The sequence below is a fragment of the Solanum tuberosum genome, unplaced genomic scaffold (genome assembly GCF_000226075.1).
Source record: "Solanum tuberosum cultivar DM 1-3 516 R44 unplaced genomic scaffold, SolTub_3.0 scf00114, whole genome shotgun sequence".
In the NCBI taxonomy this organism is placed as follows: Eukaryota; Viridiplantae; Streptophyta; class Magnoliopsida; order Solanales; family Solanaceae; genus Solanum; species Solanum tuberosum.
Genome location: NW_006239038.1, coordinates 790505 through 811665, shown reverse-complemented (window position 1 = coordinate 811665; position 21161 = coordinate 790505). Strand labels below are relative to the sequence as shown.

The 21161-nt window shown below is 32.8% G+C and overlaps 1 protein-coding gene and 1 pseudogene across 2 annotated transcripts; both read left to right on the top strand.

Moving 5' to 3' along the window:
* The first annotated feature begins 2552 nt into the window (after positions 1 to 2552).
* Positions 2553 to 9689, top strand: LOC102592689 (novel plant SNARE 13-like). The gene is made up of 10 exons (XM_006349802.2): positions 2553 to 3039; positions 5808 to 5900; positions 6335 to 6428; positions 7068 to 7105; positions 7672 to 7769; positions 8251 to 8330; positions 8403 to 8459; positions 8547 to 8639; positions 8723 to 8797; positions 9158 to 9689. Exons 1-10 carry the CDS (start codon positions 2960 to 2962, stop codon positions 9260 to 9262), a joined length of 813 nt encoding a protein of 270 aa, XP_006349864.1. The 5' UTR covers positions 2553 to 2959; the 3' UTR covers positions 9263 to 9689.
* Positions 9690 to 15562: 5873 nt separating this feature from the next.
* LOC102592346 (probable receptor-like protein kinase At5g18500) lies at positions 15563 to 20845 on the top strand (annotated as a pseudogene). Its single transcript, XR_367461.2, has 8 exons — positions 15563 to 16073; positions 17636 to 18288; positions 18385 to 18489; positions 19147 to 19269; positions 19568 to 19738; positions 19863 to 19992; positions 20107 to 20319; positions 20396 to 20845. The product of XR_367461.2 is annotated as a probable receptor-like protein kinase At5g18500 (transcript).
* Positions 20846 to 21161: the final 316 nt, after the last annotated feature.

The window sequence follows — 21161 nt, the reverse complement described above, 5'->3', positions numbered from 1 at the left end:
TATATATATATATATTTGTATTATGACACAACTAAAATTGAATTTGTACTAAAGAACCACATTGAGGAAATTTGACCTCGCATCGAAAAGTCTAATGAATAAGAATTTCTCAGACTAACTCTCTCAAACTATTGACAATCGAGCGTACACTAAACTATCTGTCATAAAGACTGAATGGGGTGAGAAGATAATAATAGATATTGAAAATATATATTGCTTCTTTTGTATAACTCATGTAGATATAAATGAATGTTTTTAGCTGGGAGTATTATAGCAATTTAAGACTTAAGTTAGGAGGTTTTTTTAATTAGGGGTATAATAGTAACTTAAGATTTAAGTTGGGGAATTCATGATTTAAAAAAAATAGATATAGATATACACTTATTATATATGACTATACACATACATAAAGAGTATATTTAGAATGAAAGCAAAAAAAATATAAAATATGTCAAGAGAATTTATATGTAACCTAATAAAATAGTATGAATTTCCATAGATAATGTTACATAATATTATATATTAAAATATGTGACGTATCATTTTATGTTGAACTGTATCTTTGTAAATTTCAATTTTGTTCATAAATCGCATTCGTCGAATGCGTTTTATTCCTTATTCGCTTTGGTAGCATTTTCAGCTGATCAACAAACTATTTTTCGTCTTATACTTTTTTGCCTTAGAGATTTAATTCTGAATCTTGGTCGACTATTCGTATTCAATCAACTCACCCGTTGTTAGATAATGTTATACAATTATAATTTCGAATGATACAACCTATAAGAAATTGGGGTACGGGGTAGAGCTACTAAGAAAAGATAGGTGAAATGCTAAAATAGAACTATTAAAGAATAAGTAAAGACAAAATAAGAAGAAAATATTAAGGTAACGACATGATCATACCAAATCGATCGTTATACAAAATGAATTTTTTCATTGTTACCTAACGATGAATTTAAATAATACGAGACAATAAAATTTAAGTAACAATCAAAATAAATAATATACTGAAGCTAACAGAGTAACAGTACAACATATAATAACCATCCAAATAAGGTGTTGCATTTGGTTATTGGGATGGAATAAATAAGAATATTATATAGAAGGCATGATACATAAACATGATCCTTAACTTGGCGTCAGCTGACAACTATGACTTTTAACTTTGGGTGTGCACACTTAAACTTGTATAAAATTGAACAAATAGACACATTCGTCCTACATGACACCCTACATGAAAAATTTGTGTCCTACGTGGCGTCATACATGTATTATGTCATGTATGACGCATGTGTCTACTTATTCAATTTTATACAAGTTTAAGGGTCTACTTGTGCACACTCAAAGATGGAGGACATAATTATCCGTTGAATCCAAGTTAAGGGTCATGTTTATGTATTATGCCTATATAGAATTAGTTATTTCATTTTTATATTAACACTATTCAAACTTAATTAATATCCAAAAATATAACTAATACATGATAATTGGAATTGCCTTTTAAGATAAAAGATTTATCAAAAATAACTTTTCTACTTCTTAGATAATTTTATATGCGTATAATTCTACCTTTCCTAAATTCTATTTTATGAAATTACGTTGAATATGCTATTGTTGTTGAACTAGAATAATTAAGGACGAACAACAATTTTAAAAAGAAAATAGTCATTGAAAAATATTGCAATAATGGACTTGTTAACAGTAATGAAATAATGTCTCTTGAAAGCTATAGGTAGTAGTTATAATAATGTTAATTCATTTCTTAGTTTGACCCCACTTTGAATTGTTGAAATAACTATAATTTTGTATTGAAGACATTTTCCCCCAAAATTCAATTCTTATATGATCTTAAGCAAATGAACAGATTATAGTTCATAATAAAATATCAAAATATCTTAGACATTATATTGATAAATAACATATTTTCATATTTCTTTTATAAATAAATGTTTATGATTATAAATGTTCAAACACATATAATTTTATAAAGATTCATTAATCAATCTCATGGTATACAAATTCCCTTCATGTCAAAGTGTTGAGTTTTTTTTAAAAAAATATGAACTTATAAATCAAGCTTCACATTAAAAAAAAACTGAGATCATAATATGAAGATTCAAGTTACGATCCCAAATTACATGTGATATCATTACTTTATGTCATATGTTTAAACAAAAGCTAAGTCCAACTGAAACTAATAATATAAGTGGTATACATTTTAGCGAGAAAGTCCCACATTGAGAAATTTCCAACTCATGTGGAAGTTTCATATTAGAGATAAAATGTAAAATATTTCTTAATTAAGATGACTTTATACCTAATATTCAGACTCAAAACTTAACAATTAAGATTTACTTACCATTTCATCTCAACTTTCGTCGATAACAGAAATAATATCATAGGACGGTAAAACTCACAAGCAGACCTAACTTTCGTCAATAGAAATAATATCATAGGACCGTGAAATTAACAAGCAGACCCGAACACCGCGGTTATAAAACCAAAGTTATGTTAGCAAACTAATATGCAAGGGTGTCATGTGCACAACACCTCATTGACAAGAAAGAGAAAAGAGAAAACAAACAGAAAAAAGTGACCATTGGCAGCCTGTATTTCCATCATTATTTTTGCTTAATACCAAACAACACAAATTAAAATTAATTCTCTTTTCCCCTTTTTCCTCTTCAAGAACCCTAAAAACCATCCCAAATCGAATTTTCCCCTCTTTGGGTTTTGTTCCTTGTCAAAAAAACCCCATAAAATCTCAATCTTTCCATCTTTAGAACCCTCAGTTTTCGATTTCAGTTTTTTTGGTGTAAAATGGGATGAATTCTGTGAATTTTTGAGTTTTGGGGAGTTGGGTGTTTGTAATTTGATTTGCCGGTGAAGAATTTGTTTGGGTTCTAACCGGCGGTGAAGGAAAAAGAAGAGAAAAAAGGGGATAACGATTGCTCAAAAAATGGCGAATTTGGACTTACAAATGAACCCACAAATGGAACAGATCCATGGAGAGATTCGGGATAATTTCCGAGCTCTAGCGTAATTTTCTCGTCTTTATTGTCACAATTTAATGAATAATTGCAGTTTTTTTGGCTCTTTTTGATGTGCATTGTTTATGTTTAGATGTGTAAATTGGAATGATAGGGCCTCGAATGAATCGGGAAGGGTATTGAGCATTTGTACAGCCAATTTCATTAAGTTTGGGATTGAGTCATAGTTGTTATAAGTGTTGTTTGTTGTACTAGAGATAAAAATGGAATCTTTGAGTTTTTTGAGGCTTGTAGTGTAGTATAGAGTAGTTAATTGAGATATTATTGGATATGATGAAATATGATTGTCTTTTCTTTGTGGGATAAGCTTTGAGTTTAATTGTTTTTATTCGTATGATTCAACTCAACGATGAAATGAAAGTAGCCTCACTCTTGTATGCGGAATAGCTACTCCGAAAAAACATGGATGGCTGGAATTTTGTATTATTTTTCCTATTTTGGTCTTCACTGACGTGCATGTTCAAAAGCATAGAACTTGGCTAAAGGAAGATGGTGGTGGTACGTGAACAGTTAGACCAAAATAATATTCTAATTATGACAGAATTTATATTGCTGACCCGTCTAATTTGGGATTGAGGTTTAGTGCATTAATTGATTTGAAGTTGCGGGTGGAATTATGCCTACGTGCATGTGTGAAAGCGCAGAGCTTGGATAAAGCAAGAGTGTTGCATAAATTGATAATGAGACTACACATAGTCTAATCACGATATAGAGGATTTTGTGTAGCTTATCCCGACTAGTTTCACTGAGAGTTAGTTAATTGATTGATTTGAAGTTGGATGAGGTGGGGGTTTCAGTAGAAATTTAAGTTAGTTCATGGCGGAGCTCTGGGTAGATGTCTTGTAAGATTTCATGAATTTCAATCATGGATTCATTATCCTCCGTGTCATTATTTTTGTTGGTTAGCCAATCTGCTAAGTTGTTATAGTAGCTTAAACTCTTTTTTGTGACCAATGACTATCGAGTTACTGCTCATGCTGTCGGAGCCCCTTTTACCATTTTAGCTAGTCAAATAAGCTTAGCTAGTCAAATAACCCTCAGGGGTTGGCCTGCTGGCAATTGACTTGAGCCTTGGGGTTTGCTCCCTTTCAAGGTCTCAAGTTCGAAACCCACTGGGTGCAAACAATTTCTGAGGGCCATCGGACTGGGTAAAACCTAAATTAACCGTGGTGCACTTGCGGGAAACTCCTTGCCGAGGGCCTGTGCACCCTCGGGATTAGTCGGGGCTCAAAGAGACTCGGACACCCGGTGCAAATCAAAAAAAAAAATAAGCTTATGCATTCAGAATATAAGGACCTAAGTTAATTGACTATGTTCTTTGATGGCTATTGCTAAATGAACCATCTTAATGGATAAACTGGTCCGTTTACGAAGTGCTGTACTTTGGAACAATAACACACTATAGATTATTGTGATATCCCGAATTTAATGCTTTCGTATGTCATCCATTTTGTCCATAAGTATTATTTTCTTCTCTGTCCATTATAGTGCTTGTCGTAGCTATGGTTAAAGTAGTAAAATATTGAAGGTTGATATGATAAATGGTAAAATATTGAAAGATTTATATGACTATGAATACATGCCTAATTGAAATTTTCTAGATCATTATATAATGCACTAAACAATGTACATTTCCCCCCCAACACTAGCTCATGTACAAACTAGTTTATCAACCTCAGAGCGGAAAGCGCCTTCTTCTTATTAATAAAAAGGATGTATTTTTTCTTAATGACGGTGGTGTGTGAGCCAACTTGCGCTCACCTCATCTATTCGACTGAGTACTTGCTAGCTCCTACCATCATAGGTAGTGGGTAACTTCGCCCACCAAGGCTTAGGCAAGTGCGATCACCTAGTGTTTTTTTGCCTCCATCGAGATTTGAATTTTAGATCTCATTGGTTCTCCTCCCACCTCATTGACCACTAAATCACACTTTTAGGTTGTGGATGTACTTGGAAACAATACATTTTTTAAAAAAATGGTAACAACTTTTATATCCTTAAATGCACAAAAGGCTGTGTGAGCCATATTCACGGAGATATAAGATTACCAAAAGTATTCTTCCTTACGGGCACTCTAGTACTTGTAATAGGGACTCAGTGTCATCTATATGCTCTTGTTTTCACCAAAAATGAAACAACATGATACAATTTAATTGTATATTCTGGATTGAGTTTCTCTTATCTTTAAAACATCGTGAGTTCCTCTCTGTCCATATAGTCCTCCATATACAGGCCGGTATTATGACCTATCTTCTTTTCTGTTCTGTTATTCTTCCACTTTTATGCCAGCTTTACAAAAAATCCAGAGTTCTTCTTGGCATTGTCGAACTCAAACCTATCATAGCTGGAAAAATGTCCCACAGTTGTGCAGCACTTTGCAGTGTAAAAAAACAAATTGCTATTTGTTTCTGCATCTTTACTTGAAACAAATACATTAGTTTAATGGATCGAGAAAGGTTGGAATAAGATCTGCAAAGATATGTTAGTTAACTCGTTTGTTTTAGCCATGGTACCGACCTGTTCTAGCTTGACATTAAGGCATAGCAGTAGTAGTTGTTACTTTTGCAGCATGTCGTTCATTATCTATATCAAAACTTCTTTTCTGTGATTCTGTCTCTATACTGGGAAGTGCTTTGTGGTGCTCTTCTCTTCCGTATAACATTTCGGTTCCTTAACAAGCATGCATGTGCATGTCCTTAATCATTTCTTTTCATGAAATGTACACTAATTTGCACATCTTTTTCTGTGTTTCCTCAGAAATGGATTTCAAAAGCTGGATAAGATCAAAGATTCCAATAGACAGAGTAAACAGTTGGAAGAACTTACTGGAAAGATGAGAGAGTGTAAAAGGTAACAATTTTTTTTTATCTTTTACCTAATTTCATACTTTTATAGCTGGAAATACACACGTTTTACCGGTGAAATGTTTGGTCCTTCCATTTTTTTTTTGAAAATTTACATTTGATCCTTCAAAATGTATATCAGGAATTCCAGCTATTAGAATACTGGATTTATGTCTCAGCCGAATAAAAGTCCTCAATACCTACCAAAATAAATTGTAGTAGTATTTATCTTGATCAAAAGTAATTATAGTATTTATTTGGTCTTGAATTTAAACTGCTGTTTTCAACTTCTTATTTCTATTTAATATTGTTATTAGACTTAGAGTGTGTACTCTCTCATCAGAAATAATGGTGGTTCGTGAATTATCTCTTGGGTAGTGAATAATTAGTTTCCATGTTAGGGTGATTGTTAATACTTTTACTTTCCCATTCTTCTTTTAGGTTAGTTAAAGAGTTTGATCGTGAGATTAAAGATGAGGAGAGTAAAAGTCCTCCTGAGGTCAACAAACAACTCAATGATGAGAAGCAATCAATGGTAAGTTGGATCTCTTATTAAGAAAAGGGGTTTATTGGGGATCTCAATTGAGCTTGAAGTGGTAAGCAGCACATGTACTCCAATGATGGTTATCTTAGTTTATTCTGTGAACCTGTGCTAACTTCTTTTCATCCATTTCCCTTCCCGTGCACTGCATGATGACACTGCCGTTGTAAATATAAGTGTCCATTACCTTTGAAAGAGAAACAATTTTTGTGATGTTTTGTGTAACTTAACTTTCAATAATAGGGCTACTCGATGAGAAATGAGTTTCTAATTGGCATTGCAATTTGCAGCTTTGGTGTCACTCTCATTTCCTTCTTGTTTTCCATGTTTTGCTTTACCATCAAGCTTTCTGTGATCCATATAACACAGAGACAACGGATCCTATACATATACTTCAAAACCATCATGTTATTGTCTTTTGGTGTGTGCCTTTTTTATCAATTGCAAACTTCACTATTCCACTTTGGATATACATAAAGAGGCTGTTGCAAAGTGATCAAGATATGTGGGTGGCTGATATGAATTTTGGGCACTGCCTTTGCGAGACTACACATTTGTTTGGTCGATTCACTATACTAATATTACACATACCAGTTCTGTGGAACACTGCTCTAATTTTTTTTAATTTTGCAGATCAAAGAGCTAAACTCATATGTGGCCTTGAGAAAAACGTGAGTTCTCAACAAATTTATTCTTTTTTCCACTCTGGTTTCTGCTCCCAGAAAATTTTCTTCTCTTTTGTCTCAACTTGCATGCTGTTTCACATGTTGTGTAAAATGTTTGGAAGTTGGATATGTTAATGAACTTTTACATTTGCATGGCTTTGTTTGCGAATTATATAATGTGTATACACAAGCGCCGACTCAAGGCTGCAATCCCTTATACATCAATAGGCCCTCTCTACTCAATAAAGTCACTCCTTCCACAAAAAATGAATGACATGGCTCGTCCACGAAGATAAAACCGTCAAATTTTGGGATTTGTTTCTGACATCAATTGGATTGACTTCTTGAGAAGAAAATTTCTTTCATTGGGAAACTATACAAAAGTACTATGAATCCACATTTTAAAGAAGTATTTAGAAAGTTAAAGAGAAATATGGCTAATGAAATCTAAATTAGTCTCAAGAAAAGAGTTCCTAAAACCTGATGTTGCTCCTTCATTATCTAGTTTGTTCAGGTTCTTTGATAAATAAACGTTTGGTTTTTGTTACCTCATTCAATTGGCTGGGATGCAGGTATATGAGCAGTCTTGGCAATAAGAGGGTTGAACTATTTGATATGGGAGCAGGTGGAAGTGATCCAACAGCGGAGGAAAACGCTCAGATGGCATCAGGTTGGAACAATAACCTATTATTCTTAGATTTTCAGATGGAAACATTTATTTTCCAATTATTCTAGGGAGCATATTTGTAAGGTTCTGAGTTCTGACTCTGTTTTCCCAGCTTCTCTTTTCCAATTATTCTTGAACTTTCAGATGGAAGCATTTCTTTGAAGTTATTTTTGTTAGATTTCCCAGTGTCGATCTTAATATGCATGGCTTTATGTTATACTAGTGACCCTAAAAAACACATATTTGGGCACTCTTGAATGTGTAATCCACCTGCTGTTCATTCAACTACATTTGTTCCTTAAATCCATGACTTAAAAGAACAAAGGGCCGAGGGTATAAACTCACTGCGCCTGTTGATTCATGATTACTGAGGATTCCAATTTCACGTTCCTTAGTTGTAGAGAAGAATCTGAACTGAGAATGCATCTAAGCTACTTGTGGACTCGCTATACTGGTCTTCTCATTCATTTTAATCTTCTTGCAGAAATGTCAAATCAGGAGCTCATCAGTGCTGGAAATAAGACAATGGATGAAACTGATCAAGCCATTGAACGCTCCAAACAGGTTCAGTAGTTCATTTTAACGTTGTTTCAGCATATCTACCATCCGTATCTTAAGCTTATTTCTACTCTGTAGGTTGTTCACCAAACAATTGAAGTGGGAACACAAACTGCTTCTACCTTGAAAGGCCAAGTGAGTATCATTGCAATTATTCATCTCCTTTGATTTGTTTTGTCTTAGAATATCCATCTAATTTTTTGTAGTCTCTTTGTTATGTAGACTGATCAAATGGGTCGTGTTGTCAACGAGCTTGACACAATTCACTTCTCCATTAAAAAAGCTTCCCAGCTTGTCAAGGAAATTGGACGGCAGGTATGTTGTAAAATCCCCATATTTAAGTGTTTTGTGTTCTTTCATCTTTTTTTATTAATTAATCTAGCTCCCAACTTTTTCAGGTTGCCACGGATAAATGCATCATGCTTTTCCTCTTCCTCATTGTCTGTGGTGTAGTTGCCATAATTGTTGTGAAGGTAGTTTCTCATACCATGGATTAGTTTAAGTAAATAAACATATCATATAATTATGGGGGACTCCCACAGTTTTGAAGCGGAAGTCCAACTTTATATCTATATGCTAATATGTTACCTTCTCAACAAAATAACAAACATATCATAGATATCTTTGCTGCGTCTTTCAACTCAAGAGTATATGTTGATGCATAAAAGAGCTCATATCTACTACACAAGTGTTGCTTGTAGGGGGTGATATCTTCAAGCTCTGAGTACTCTTAGCCACTTTCTGCCTAGAACTCTGCAATCTTTTAAGCGTTTACTTGACTACATGTAGATACTGTGTTTTACTGCTGAATTTCTCTGTTCTTGTGTTTTCAGATTGTGAATCCTCACAACAAGGATATAAGGGATATCCCCGGACTGGCACCTCCTGCACCTGCAAGGAGATTGCTATATCTAAGGCCTGGACAAGATTTCATGTAAATCTTAAAGGACGGATCCATCCAATTTTCTATATGGTACCACTGTAAAGAAGTATCAGAGGAATGCTATTCGTGGAGAGCTGCTCGTTTACTGTGATCCCCTGTCTAAGTTGTGCATACCGTATTTGCTCTGTTGTGCATTTCTTTTTTCCTTTCCATTCCATTCCATTCCATTTTCGATTATGTAAATCTTACACAATATTTGTCTTGTATTCGCCTTTTTCTTGCATTTTATGGTGCATTGGATTCATTCTGTAACCTCTTGGAGTGTTAGAAGAGTTGCAAGCAGACAAAGAGAACACCAATATACTACTCATATGCTATTTCTTTTCTCTTCATGTATGTATGTCCAACAATGGCGTTTTGATGTCGAATTAGACAACTATGTGAACGAGTTACGATTATTTACTTATCTTTGAAATGTTAAATCCTTCTTCTGGAGCCAATGGTGGCATTACCCCCCTCACCCCTTGGTGATTTGAAATTGCTATAACACAAGAACTTAGAGAAATATCCATGGTTCTAACTGTCTCTGAGGACAGTTCTGAAGAATGATCATAGTGTAAATTTGCAGTGCACTTCCCCCTTCTAGTGCCGGCAAAATGACTCCATGTTTTGGTAATCCGTTCAACCCGATAAAAATGTGGGTAAAATATGGATTAGCCAAATGGGTTAAGCTTCTAACTTTTATTTACTCAAAATTCATGATATCACCAAAATATTGTAACTTCTCTTCCTTTTTATGTTCTTCAATAAAATTAATTATTTTTCTCTATAATTGAAAAGGTGAAGTCTTTGGCCCTCCAAAAATATATATTTTAAATGTACATTTCTTTTGTTAATTATAATTATATTTTTTTATTTGTTTAATTTTATATTGGATAATAAATAATAGTGTAAAATAAGCAAATCATGTACTAGTATTGACATTGTTTAAAGTGCATTAAGCATGTTTTTGTTCTAAAATGCAAATATTCATTTATTTTGAAATTAAAAATATGTTCCCTTGTTATTATATAAATTTATTTTATATTGAAAAGTTATAGGATTTTTTTTACTTTTATGATATAATAAAACTAAATGAAGCATTTTCAACATTTTTCATCTAAAAAAAAGACTAAAATATTTTCTCCATGTTGAATTCTTAAGTAGAGTACTATTTACTCATGAAAATATGGGTAAACTAGTATTTTACCCAATCGATTTTTACCCATATCAAATACGGGCGGGTTGAATTATTACCCATTTTCAACCCGCCCAAATTTGACCCAACCCGCCCATTTGTCATCACTACCCCTTCGATAACTTGAAACTACAGATAAGACCCTCTGAGCATGACGCTTGGGACACAGATGGATTCAGAATTTAAAGTATGTGGATTTATAGAATTGTCACTCTCGTTATTCATTAATGACAATAACAAACTTAATGAGTGTTTATTTTTCATAATGGCGGTATTTGAATGTGCTTACATGCACTTTGACTATTTTATCGAGTACTTTCTACTTGCACAAACATCGGTTAACTTCTCAGATTTAAGTTTGGATGAGTAGAATTATCTGGTACTCATAATGGCGGTAATTGAATGTGCTTACATGCACTTCGACTATTTTATCGGGTTCTTGGTACTTTTCACTTGCACAAACATCGGTTAACTTCTCAAATTTAAGTTTGGATGAGTAGAATTATTTGGTACTCATGTTGATAGAAGATAACAGATAAAATGGAGTAGTTGAAGTATGTTGACTCGGATACCAATGTTATTTTTTATTATATATATAAACAAAAAAACTATTAAAAGGAACATCACATACTAGTTCTATAGCTATTGTCCCAAACACGAAAGATTTAACATATTTGATCAATCTTGATTTGGTCGAAGTAGGCTGAGATGTTTTTAATCATTTCATTTTTTTTCTTTATACTATATGGTTTTTGACTTTTCATTTTCATATAATCATATGATCATGTTACGTTTATTATACTCCTATGCTAGCTTTTGCTTTCAAAATTTAAAATATTTGGAGGGATTACTCGAAAATTGTTGCTAAAATTTAATCAGTTAGACTATCAAAGATCGCGATATAGGATGGATAGGATCTCGTATCTTGAAAGTAGCAATTGAGCACATGATTGGTTGTTTAATTATGTTTATGTGGTTGAATTTGGTCTAATCCTAATGAAAAAGGACAAAATAAAATTAATAATTCTAATACAATTTAAAGTAGCAATTGAGCACATGATTGGTTGTTTAATTATGTTTATGTGGTTGAATTTGGTCTAATCCTAATGAAAAAGGACAAAATAAAATTAATAATTCTAATACAATTTAAAGTAGCAATTGAGCACATGATTGGTTGTTTAATTATGTTTATGTGGTTGAATTTGGTCTAATCCTAATGAAAAAGGACAAAATAAAATTAATAATGCTAATACTATAAAATTAATAATGCTAATGGTATGTTATCAAATATGGTTAATTGATAGCTAAGTTATTGGGTCCCTTGTCTTTTCATTAGTCAACAAAACCCAATCTCATAATGAAGAATATTACATAATATATAAGTGATGAATATAAAACATAATCAGTAGGTGTATGTAGAATATTAAAATATTTATAAATATATTAAGAGGTATATTCATCGCGGTTATATAAAATTAGACAAGATTTTAAAAAAACTGTCACAATCGATAGAAGGTGCAAATAACATACATAGATGATAAAATTGGAAAAATCGCTTGTGAAAATTCAGTCATGTCTGAAGTCGATCTCCAAATTAAACTCCAAATGCATCAGTTTGTTAGGGTAACTTATAATGGTTAAAAGTGATAAAATCAACTTAAAATTACATTAGTTTTTGTTGTAAACCTATTAAGAACCATCATGAAAGAAACAAATGTATATAATCAATCAAATTAACAAGGGTTTAGTTTCATGTTAGTATATTTACGTTAGGTTCGATATTTTAAAAAATGTTTTAGTCTTATCAAAAATTTTATATCAGTATAAAATATAGTAAAAATTTCTAGTGTACGTTATAAACACTTGCTTTGAAGAATATTGAACAAACATAAGATTATTACATGAAACGATACAAACTATATATAAGTATTTTTTGTTCGTATGACTAATTTCAACTTGTTCGCGACTGAAACATAATTATTAATTATTGACACATAATATTAGACTAGTAAGTGTTCAAATTTTGCGGCAACTTTTTCCTGCCTGGTCGAAAATGAAATAGACACCAAATAACACATTTAAGACTATAGTCTTATATTCAAGAAAATTCTCAATTCTACACACTGTAGAAATTGTACATCTTTGAAAAACAGAATGTAGTTTGGAACATGAGCGCCGATAAGAAGGTGCGATAGGTTACCTTCAGGAGTCAAAAAAGATAGAGGTACACTCGAGAAATAATTGGGGTTGGAGACGTAGGGATTTGGGGTTGGGTAATTAGATAAGACATGTCATAAGTCCATAACTTTAGTTTACTATGAACATAACCCTATATAGGAAGGTTTGGAGCGAGATCGAGAATAGGGATAGTAAGTAACTGAGGGCGACACACTATGTGTGGGAAGAGGTCGGAGGTTATTAATTAGTAGTCATGTTATCACTTATTCTTTATTGCGTATTACTACATGTTGCTTAATTTACTTTGTATGTTGCTGTTTTGTTATCATATTAATCTTGTAAATTTGTTTCACAAATTTTTCTTTTGAGTCACGGATCTATCGAAAACAACCCTTTATTTTACAAAGATAAATATAAAATATGTATATATCCGACTCTTTCTAGATCTACTCATGAAATTATACTAAATATGATGTTATTCATGTTGTACCTAATATCATAAATAAGTTGTAAGTTTGGTGACAAGCAAGAAATCGTTGAAACTGTTCACAAATTTTAAATTCGTCCTTATTAATCTTATAAAATATACATAATTATTATTATTATTAATAATTGCAACCTTCATAGAAATGTACATTGGTGACCCACAACACGAATGGTACATTATACTTTTATGACTCCCACCTACCAAATCAATACCTAAAAAGCTTATCTTCACAACAAACCATTAATATATAGAGATCTCCAATATATATGATATTGTTAAGACATATCGAGTAGCAGCGACGGAATTAGAATTTTCATTGAAAACACAAAATAAGTGAAATCAATTAAAATTCAACATCTATTATATATATCAAAAAATAATTTTAATCATATATAAATAATATTATATTCTTTTTTATTGAAGGTGATTCGAATAAATCATCTGAATCTTACCTGACTTCGCCCAGAGGGGGTTATGGGGACAGTCATCACCTTCCATAGGACATAATCAGATTTTATGTGTACAATGCATTAGTAACAACCACTACAGTATTCATTTGTGACCATGAGATTTTCTTGTGATAGTAATTGCGAATAAATTGTTAAATTTTTTGAAGTGTTATTCGTTGTTGATTCATGCGCGTGTATTTTTCTAACTTATTATTGACATAAATCTAATCTGACCACTTTCTTATCTTTCGTTTTTCAGTGTCAGTGTTGGTCACAACAACAAAAATAACTTTAAGCGGCAATAAATAGACACATTAATAAAGAGTGCTAAAGTCTTGACCGGCATTAGTTAAATGTCATTAGATTCAGTGTTGCTAAAGGCTTTATGGACATATACAAAGAGTGTTAATTGTCGTTAAAAATACATATTTAGAGGCTATTGGGCTATTTTCATTAATTAATTATCGCTAAAGATCTTTGTTGTAGTGAGTGTTAGTTCAACATAATACTTTCGCCATTGAATAGACAATTATTTCTACAACAAATATAAATAAACACGATATGAGAATTTGTTAATTAATTTTATCATAATTTTATAATTTATAAATTGACAAATACTTTAGTTTTAAATAATAGTCATAAAATAGATTGGTATTGCCACCGTCAAAATATTAAATTTGGTCGACATATAATATTTTTTCTAAAAAGACATTCAACAACCGTCCAAGTCTTATTTATATTTTCTTTTTTGACTTGCTAACCCCACATTTAAACAATCAAAATAATTAATAAATGCAAATATGGAAATTCACAATTTTCATGATTTTTTTAAGAAATCAAAGTGATTGACAGTTGAGAAGGCCTGGGTGTGTCCATTGTTTATAGTACTACCTACTTATAAGGACATTAACTATAAGGGGCAGTTTGATCGGAAAATAAGTTATTTCGAGATTTATTATTAGTCTTTAACGAGGAATTTCTAGTAAGGGCGAGCCATTAGGTTGTGTTGATTATATCCTAATCTTTTGGACATCACTCGCTCCTATCGATTGAATGTTCAGATGAAATGTTCGAATTGCGGTGATGTCAGTTCGTTGTTTGCATATGGGATAAAAATTACATACAATTCGAAAATAATTTATTCAGCAATTTTATTCCAACGAATATAAGATAAATTCATTCTAAAATTAGCTATCCATTATGAATCTTTTCAAATTATTAAATGCTAAACTATTAGTAATTATCTATATATTATATTAAATTATGTGATTACTCTATATCTATGGGTGATATAATTCTACAACTACTCTAGATATGACATATATTATAATTATATAATCCTTATATAAAGTGAAGAAACACATATTTCAATTAGTTGAAGATTAAATGAACCTAAGTTTAATATTATAAAGACCAAAGCCATAACTCAACACTATTTTGAGGGATCAAAAGTGTAATTATATTATTATTATTATTATTATTATCATAATAATAATAATGTGTCTCAATAAATTTCATTCAAATTGCGTCATTGCCTGTCCCTTTCCACTCTTCATTACATCTAATTTTAATTATTAATACCCACTAACCCTCTTTTCTTTTCTTAATAATATTTGTAACTACATCAACTTTATTTTATGTTTGACTCACTAGCCAATTATTCATTATTACTCTCTCCGTCCCAATTTAAGTATCTTAGTTTAATCCGATATAAAAAATTTAAAATAAAATAAAAAAAATTAAATTTAAACCTGCCATTTTGTACGTAAAAATTAGAAAACTTACTAAAGACGGAAAGAAACACTTTTTTTTAGATAAACCATAAAAGAAAATAAGAGACTTAGATTGGACAGATATGATTTATAACAACACAAATTATTTAAATTTTTTGTTTTAGACCATAAATTTCGAAAGTAACGATATCACGTAAATTGGGACGGAGAACCATTATAATACTACTAATATATATATCCCAAGAGACAGGAAGCTGCATTTGCAGAGCACTGCAAGTCTGGTACTCCAATTACTTTGTCTCCAGTATTAATTTGAGAGATTCTTGATAATCAATCACATTCATTAGTAGACTCAATTTCAAAATCATTTTGAGCCAAAAAACTAACTTTTCTTTTTTCATGCTTCTATTTTACTGCATAGCAAAGCATTACCAAACACTGATAATAACCCCACATTTCCATCCCAAGATTTCATGTTTTCTTTGTTGAGATTTCTCTTTGCCTTTTACTTCAAAGGAAGGTTTCCTTTAGGCATATGCTTCAATTAAGGAAGGTCTATTTTCCCATTTCTAAAAGGGTCCTTTTTTTGTTTTCTTGGTATTTTTGCATATTTGAGAAATGGGATTCTTGATTTGAAAATGGCTTCATTTCCCAAATGGGGTTTGGGGATTTTAGGAGTATAAGAGATCTGGGGTTTGGATTTTTCTTCATTGTAGTGAGTAGAGGTTGTGTGTAGTGTTGGTAGAGGCTTACTTCTACTTGTGGGATCTCATCATAAATAGGTAAAATTTAATCTTTTGTACATTTAATGTGTTGCTTGAGCTTGAATACTTGATTTAGCATTGAAAGATTGAATCTTTTGTACATTTAATGTGATTTTGTGAGGTTGAAGACTTGATTTAGCATTGAAAGTTTGAATCTTTTGTACAATTAATGTGATTTTGTGAGCTTGAACACTTGATTTAGCATTGAAAGTTTGAATCTTTGACTTTGATTTCTTCTACATTGAAGAACTATATAATCTGCATGCATTTATTGTAATAATCCTTACCTACCTTTGTGGTATATTTATGGTAGTGTAAAGATTGAATTTTTGAACATATTTTGTGTCTTAGCATTGGAAGTTTGAGTCTTTTGTGCATTTGATGTGATTCTGTGAGTTTGAACACTTGATTTAGCATTGGAAGTTTGAATCTCTTGTACATTTTATGTGTCTATGTGAGCTTTAGCATTTAATTTGGCATTGAAAGTTTGAATCTTTTGTACATTTATGTGTTTCTGTGAGCTTGAACACTTGATTTAGCATTGGAAGTTTGAATCTTTTCCTGAAGTTGGTCTTATTTCCTATTCAGTTAAGTATAATATTTCTTTCTGCTTCCTAAATGGAATTAACATCATGCTCTTTTTCTCTCATAACTCTGCCTTTGTCCGAGCTTGTAAAAACCGATGTGGCATATTGATGTCAGTGTAAACATAATCTAACTATAGTGAGAATCCTCTATGTACTGGAATTGATACAGAGGATACATATAGCAGCTTTCAAATAATTTTGGATTCAAAGATAGTTGATTGATTGACCTCGTGCCCTCCTCTTATTTACTTCCTACGAGTTAGTAGTTATCGGGTAATTAAATGGAGATCTATTTATTGAATGCATTTCCTCTGCTGGTGTGTCTGAAACTTTGATCGTCTCCTGATTTACTGCCTGTTAATGAAGTTCTACACATACATTAGGGTAGTTAAAGTTTCCTTTTTAGATGAACAAATACTCCCTCCGTTTCTATTTGTTTGACCTATTTTGACTTGGCACGGAGCTTAAAAAAGTAAAGAAGACTTTTGAATCTTGTGGTTTAAAATTAAAAATATGTCAAATGTATCAAAATGCCCTTTAATTTTGTGGTCTTAAACATGTTGCGTGGAGACTTGATATTAAAGAGTTGCTAAAAAAGGAAACGGTCATTCTTTTTTAAATGAACTAAAAATGAAAGTAGATCAAACAAATTGTAACGGAGGGAGTATAAGATACATGATAGGCAATGCCAACTACTTGTGATTAAAGACTGGTTGTTGTTACATTTAAATGGCTTTGTATATTAGTCTGGTTGTTAGTATAGGAATAAGTGTGATATTTTGAGAACCTCTAGTCAAGAAGATCTTGAGTTTACCTTAAAAGACTAATTATATACTAGTATATGAACGAAATAGGCCGAATAGAACCAAATATGTTGGAAATTGAGGCATAGTTGATTGAAATGCATGAATGCTAGTTCAATTTGGAGCTGTTTGCCTTTATGTTTTTCTTCTTCTTTTTTGGTTTTTGATTTTCATATCTTCGAGTTTGCAGGTTTCAATAAGATGGCATCTGACCTTAATTTCGAACTGTCTAAGAAAACTCATATATTTCATCTCAAGGTGTGGGTTTTATTAGCCATCTTTGTTGGACTTTTTATTGTGGTAATTCTTTTGCTGCTGCCGTTTTGTTCTTCTCGTAAAAAATCAAGAAAATCTCATGATACACTACCCATAAGCAAAATTCCTTCTGTGTGCAAAGAAATAAGAGTTGATCAAAACTCAGCAAGCAACTATGGGAGCCACTATAGGAATCCCCTTGCATTTCAAGACACATACTGTGAGAAAGATTCCGATAAGCTTTTGGCACATTCAAATATTGACAAGATGAAAGATTTTGACATTAATAGTCAATCAGGCTCATTTAATTATTTAGACAAAGACAGAACATTTGAGTCCGGGGAAAAGGGAGTTGCCGGAACAGTAAATCATCCTTCACATCCTGCGAATGTCCCGTCCCCTCTCTCTGGTTTGCCTGAGTTCTCTCACCTAGGTTGGGGGCCATTGGTTTACTCTGAGGGACCTTGAAACTGCAACCAACAAGATAGCTAAGGGTAACATCATTGGAGAGGGTGGTTATGGCATTGTTTACCGGGGACAGCTGATTAACGGAACTGAAGTTGCTGTTAAAAAACTATTGAATAATCTGTAAGTTTCGATAGTCTTCTATTGTTACTTCAATAATTTGTCTCCTCACTTGCATATATATAAAAATATTTGACTTATGGGGTCCTTCATCTATAGAGGACAAGCAGAGAAAGAATTTCAAGTGGAAGTTGAGGCCATCGGTCATGTCCGACATAAGAATTTGGTTAGACTTTTGGGCTACTGTATTGAAGGAACTCACAGGTACACTTTTTAAAACTCTTTCGTTTCTCTTCATTACATCATATAGGCAGCAGTAACTTACTCCCTTTGTTTCAATTTATTTGTCTGGTTTTGACTTGGCACCGAGTATAAGAAAGTAAAGAGAACTTGTGAATCTCCTGGTCTTAAATTAAAGATATATAGAATGTACCAAAATATCCTTTAATCTTGTGGTCTTAAACATGCCACGTATAAAGTTGAAATTAAAGAGTTGCCAAAAAGGAAAAGAGACATTCTTTTTAAACGGATTAAAAAGGAAAGTACAACAAACAAATTGAAACGGAGGGAGTACTATCTAGCAATGTAACTGCACTTTTTTGTTGAAGCTTGAGATTCAATCGTCATCTCCTAGAGTAGGAAATAAGGAAGGAAAGGATAAGTTTTTCATGTGATATTATGGAATAGGAAAATCGATATTCCACCATCCTCTCTCGCGGCTGATGTTGGATTATATTCTTTAGTTTTGGCAAATATGCTAGGCTTACCTTCTTTAGTACAACATGAAAAGAGAAAGGCTTCTGGTACTCTTTTCTTCATGTTGCTAAGAGACATATTTTATCTTGTGTCAATAAGTGGAGATAGTTTTTCAGTATTAACACTTCAGACGCCACTTTGTATGGTGATCCTTGTTTTATTCAGGTTACTGGTTTATGAGTGCGTAAACAATGGGAATTTAGAGCAGTGGCTACATGGAGCTATGCAACAACACGGATATCTTACATGGGAAGCACGGATGAAGATTCTCCTTGGCACTGCTAAAGCGTGAGTTTTCTTCTATTTTCAACTTAGCATTTACTATCTCATACTCCCAAGTCCCACCGTTCCAATTTAGGTGTCTTAGTTTGACTGAGCACGGAGTTTGGAACCAAAGGGAGACTTTTGAATCTTTAAATCCTGTGGTCTTAATGTTCCATGTAGAATGTTGGAATTGGAAAACTTACTAAATATAGAAAGAGGCATTGTTTTTGGGACGGGTTAAAAAGGAAAGTAAGACACTTGAATTGGGATGGAAGGAGTACTTTTTTTTGGTTCTCTTATTAATGTTTTTTTATACTTGTAGTCTTGCATATTTACACGAGGCAATTGAGCCCAAGGTGGTGCATCGTGACATCAAGTCAAGCAACATATTGATAGATGATGACTTCAATGCAAAAATTTCTGATTTTGGCCTGGCCAAGTTGCTAGGTGCAGGGAAGAGTCACATTACAACCAGAGTTATGGGCACCTTCGGGTAAGTACATTTATAGAGCTATCTTGGATGAGCTTATTCTCTTTCTACACCTCGTGTTAGTCGAATATCCTTCTTTAGTCATCACTAAACGCTTCCCTATGTTTGGCCAACTTCCTCACAACAGATATGTAGCTCCTGAGTATGCAAATAGTGGTCTCCTGAATGAAAAGAGTGATGTGTACAGCTACGGTGTTGTGCTTCTGGAAGCCATCACTGGAAGAGATCCTGTGGATTATGGTCGCCCTGCTCCCGAGGTATGCTCTTCCAATGTTATTATTAGTATTTAAACATTGATCTCCATGGTTTTCAGCAACTTCATCAACCATTGTAATTGTTGTGCTGATATGCTATTTATTTGGTGTATACAGGTGAATCTTGTTGACTGGCTCAAGATGATGGTTGGCAGCAAACGCTCGGAGGAAGTAGTTGATCCAACAATCGAAACAAAGCCTTCCACAACCGCCCTTAAACGAGCTCTACTGACTACTTTAAGATGTCTTGATCCAGATTCTGATAAGAGGCCAACAATGAGTCAAGTCGTTCGAATGCTTGAATCTGAGGAATATCCGATACCACGAGAGGTGATATACTATCCAAAGATTTTCTTAGTTATTTGGTTGGAAAGTTGTGTATAATCTTAACTTGTTGGTCTTCCAGGGACGAAGACGGAGAAAGAATCAGGCAGGTGCTGTAGAAACAGAATCTCATAATCGGAAGTCTACAGATAGCAGTGATAGACCAATTTTGATGACGAAAACTAGAAGCGATCATCGAACAAATGCATAAACTTGAACTACAAAAGTTACAGTGAGCTGAAATGATTGGAATGGCACAAAAAAGAGCCATATACATACATATATGTATTTTCTTCCATTTGGTATGTCTTACAGTATGGTAGTAGATGTTTGAGATAATCATTTTTTGTGTGTATGAAAGTCAGAGTCACTGAGTTGGTATATAAAAATTCCTCATTTTTGACTCTGTTCTTTACAGATATGGGTAATGTATAGATAGTTGACAACTTGACATGCCCTTTCAGCAAAAGAGATGTAAAAGGTTTCATTTGTGATTGTTTATGAAGAAAACCATTAGTTTTTGTTCTATTTTCTTGGGCTGTAATAACTTCAGCACTTGATGAATGTTCAAGAATTGTTGCAAAAGAAACAATGCTTATGGAAAATGTACTGGTGCATGGTTCGAAACTCGATAAACAATGGATTTGTTCCTCTACCTTTCTTGGCTTAAATAGGCTTTTGTTTGCAACAAAGTTTAAAAGTGTATAATCTGCACATCACATGTTACACTCTTTCCAACAACATACCCAGTGAAATCCCTCTTTGTGGAGGTAGGGAGGTTGTTTTCGAAAGACGAGTTGAACTCTTTCCACTAAACAAAAACTTGTGGGATGACAATGAAACTTTTC

Coding starts and splice junctions, on each gene's coding strand:
- LOC102592689 (XM_006349802.2), top strand. CDS start 2,960: ATGGCGAATTTGGACTTACAAATGAACCCACAAATGGAACAGATCCAT. Junction 6,429..7,067: donor ATGATGAGAAGCAATCAATG/GTAAGTTGGATC, acceptor TTAATTTTGCAG/ATCAAAGAGCTAAACTCATA. Junction 8,331..8,402: donor CCATTGAACGCTCCAAACAG/GTTCAGTAGTTC, acceptor TCTACTCTGTAG/GTTGTTCACCAAACAATTGA.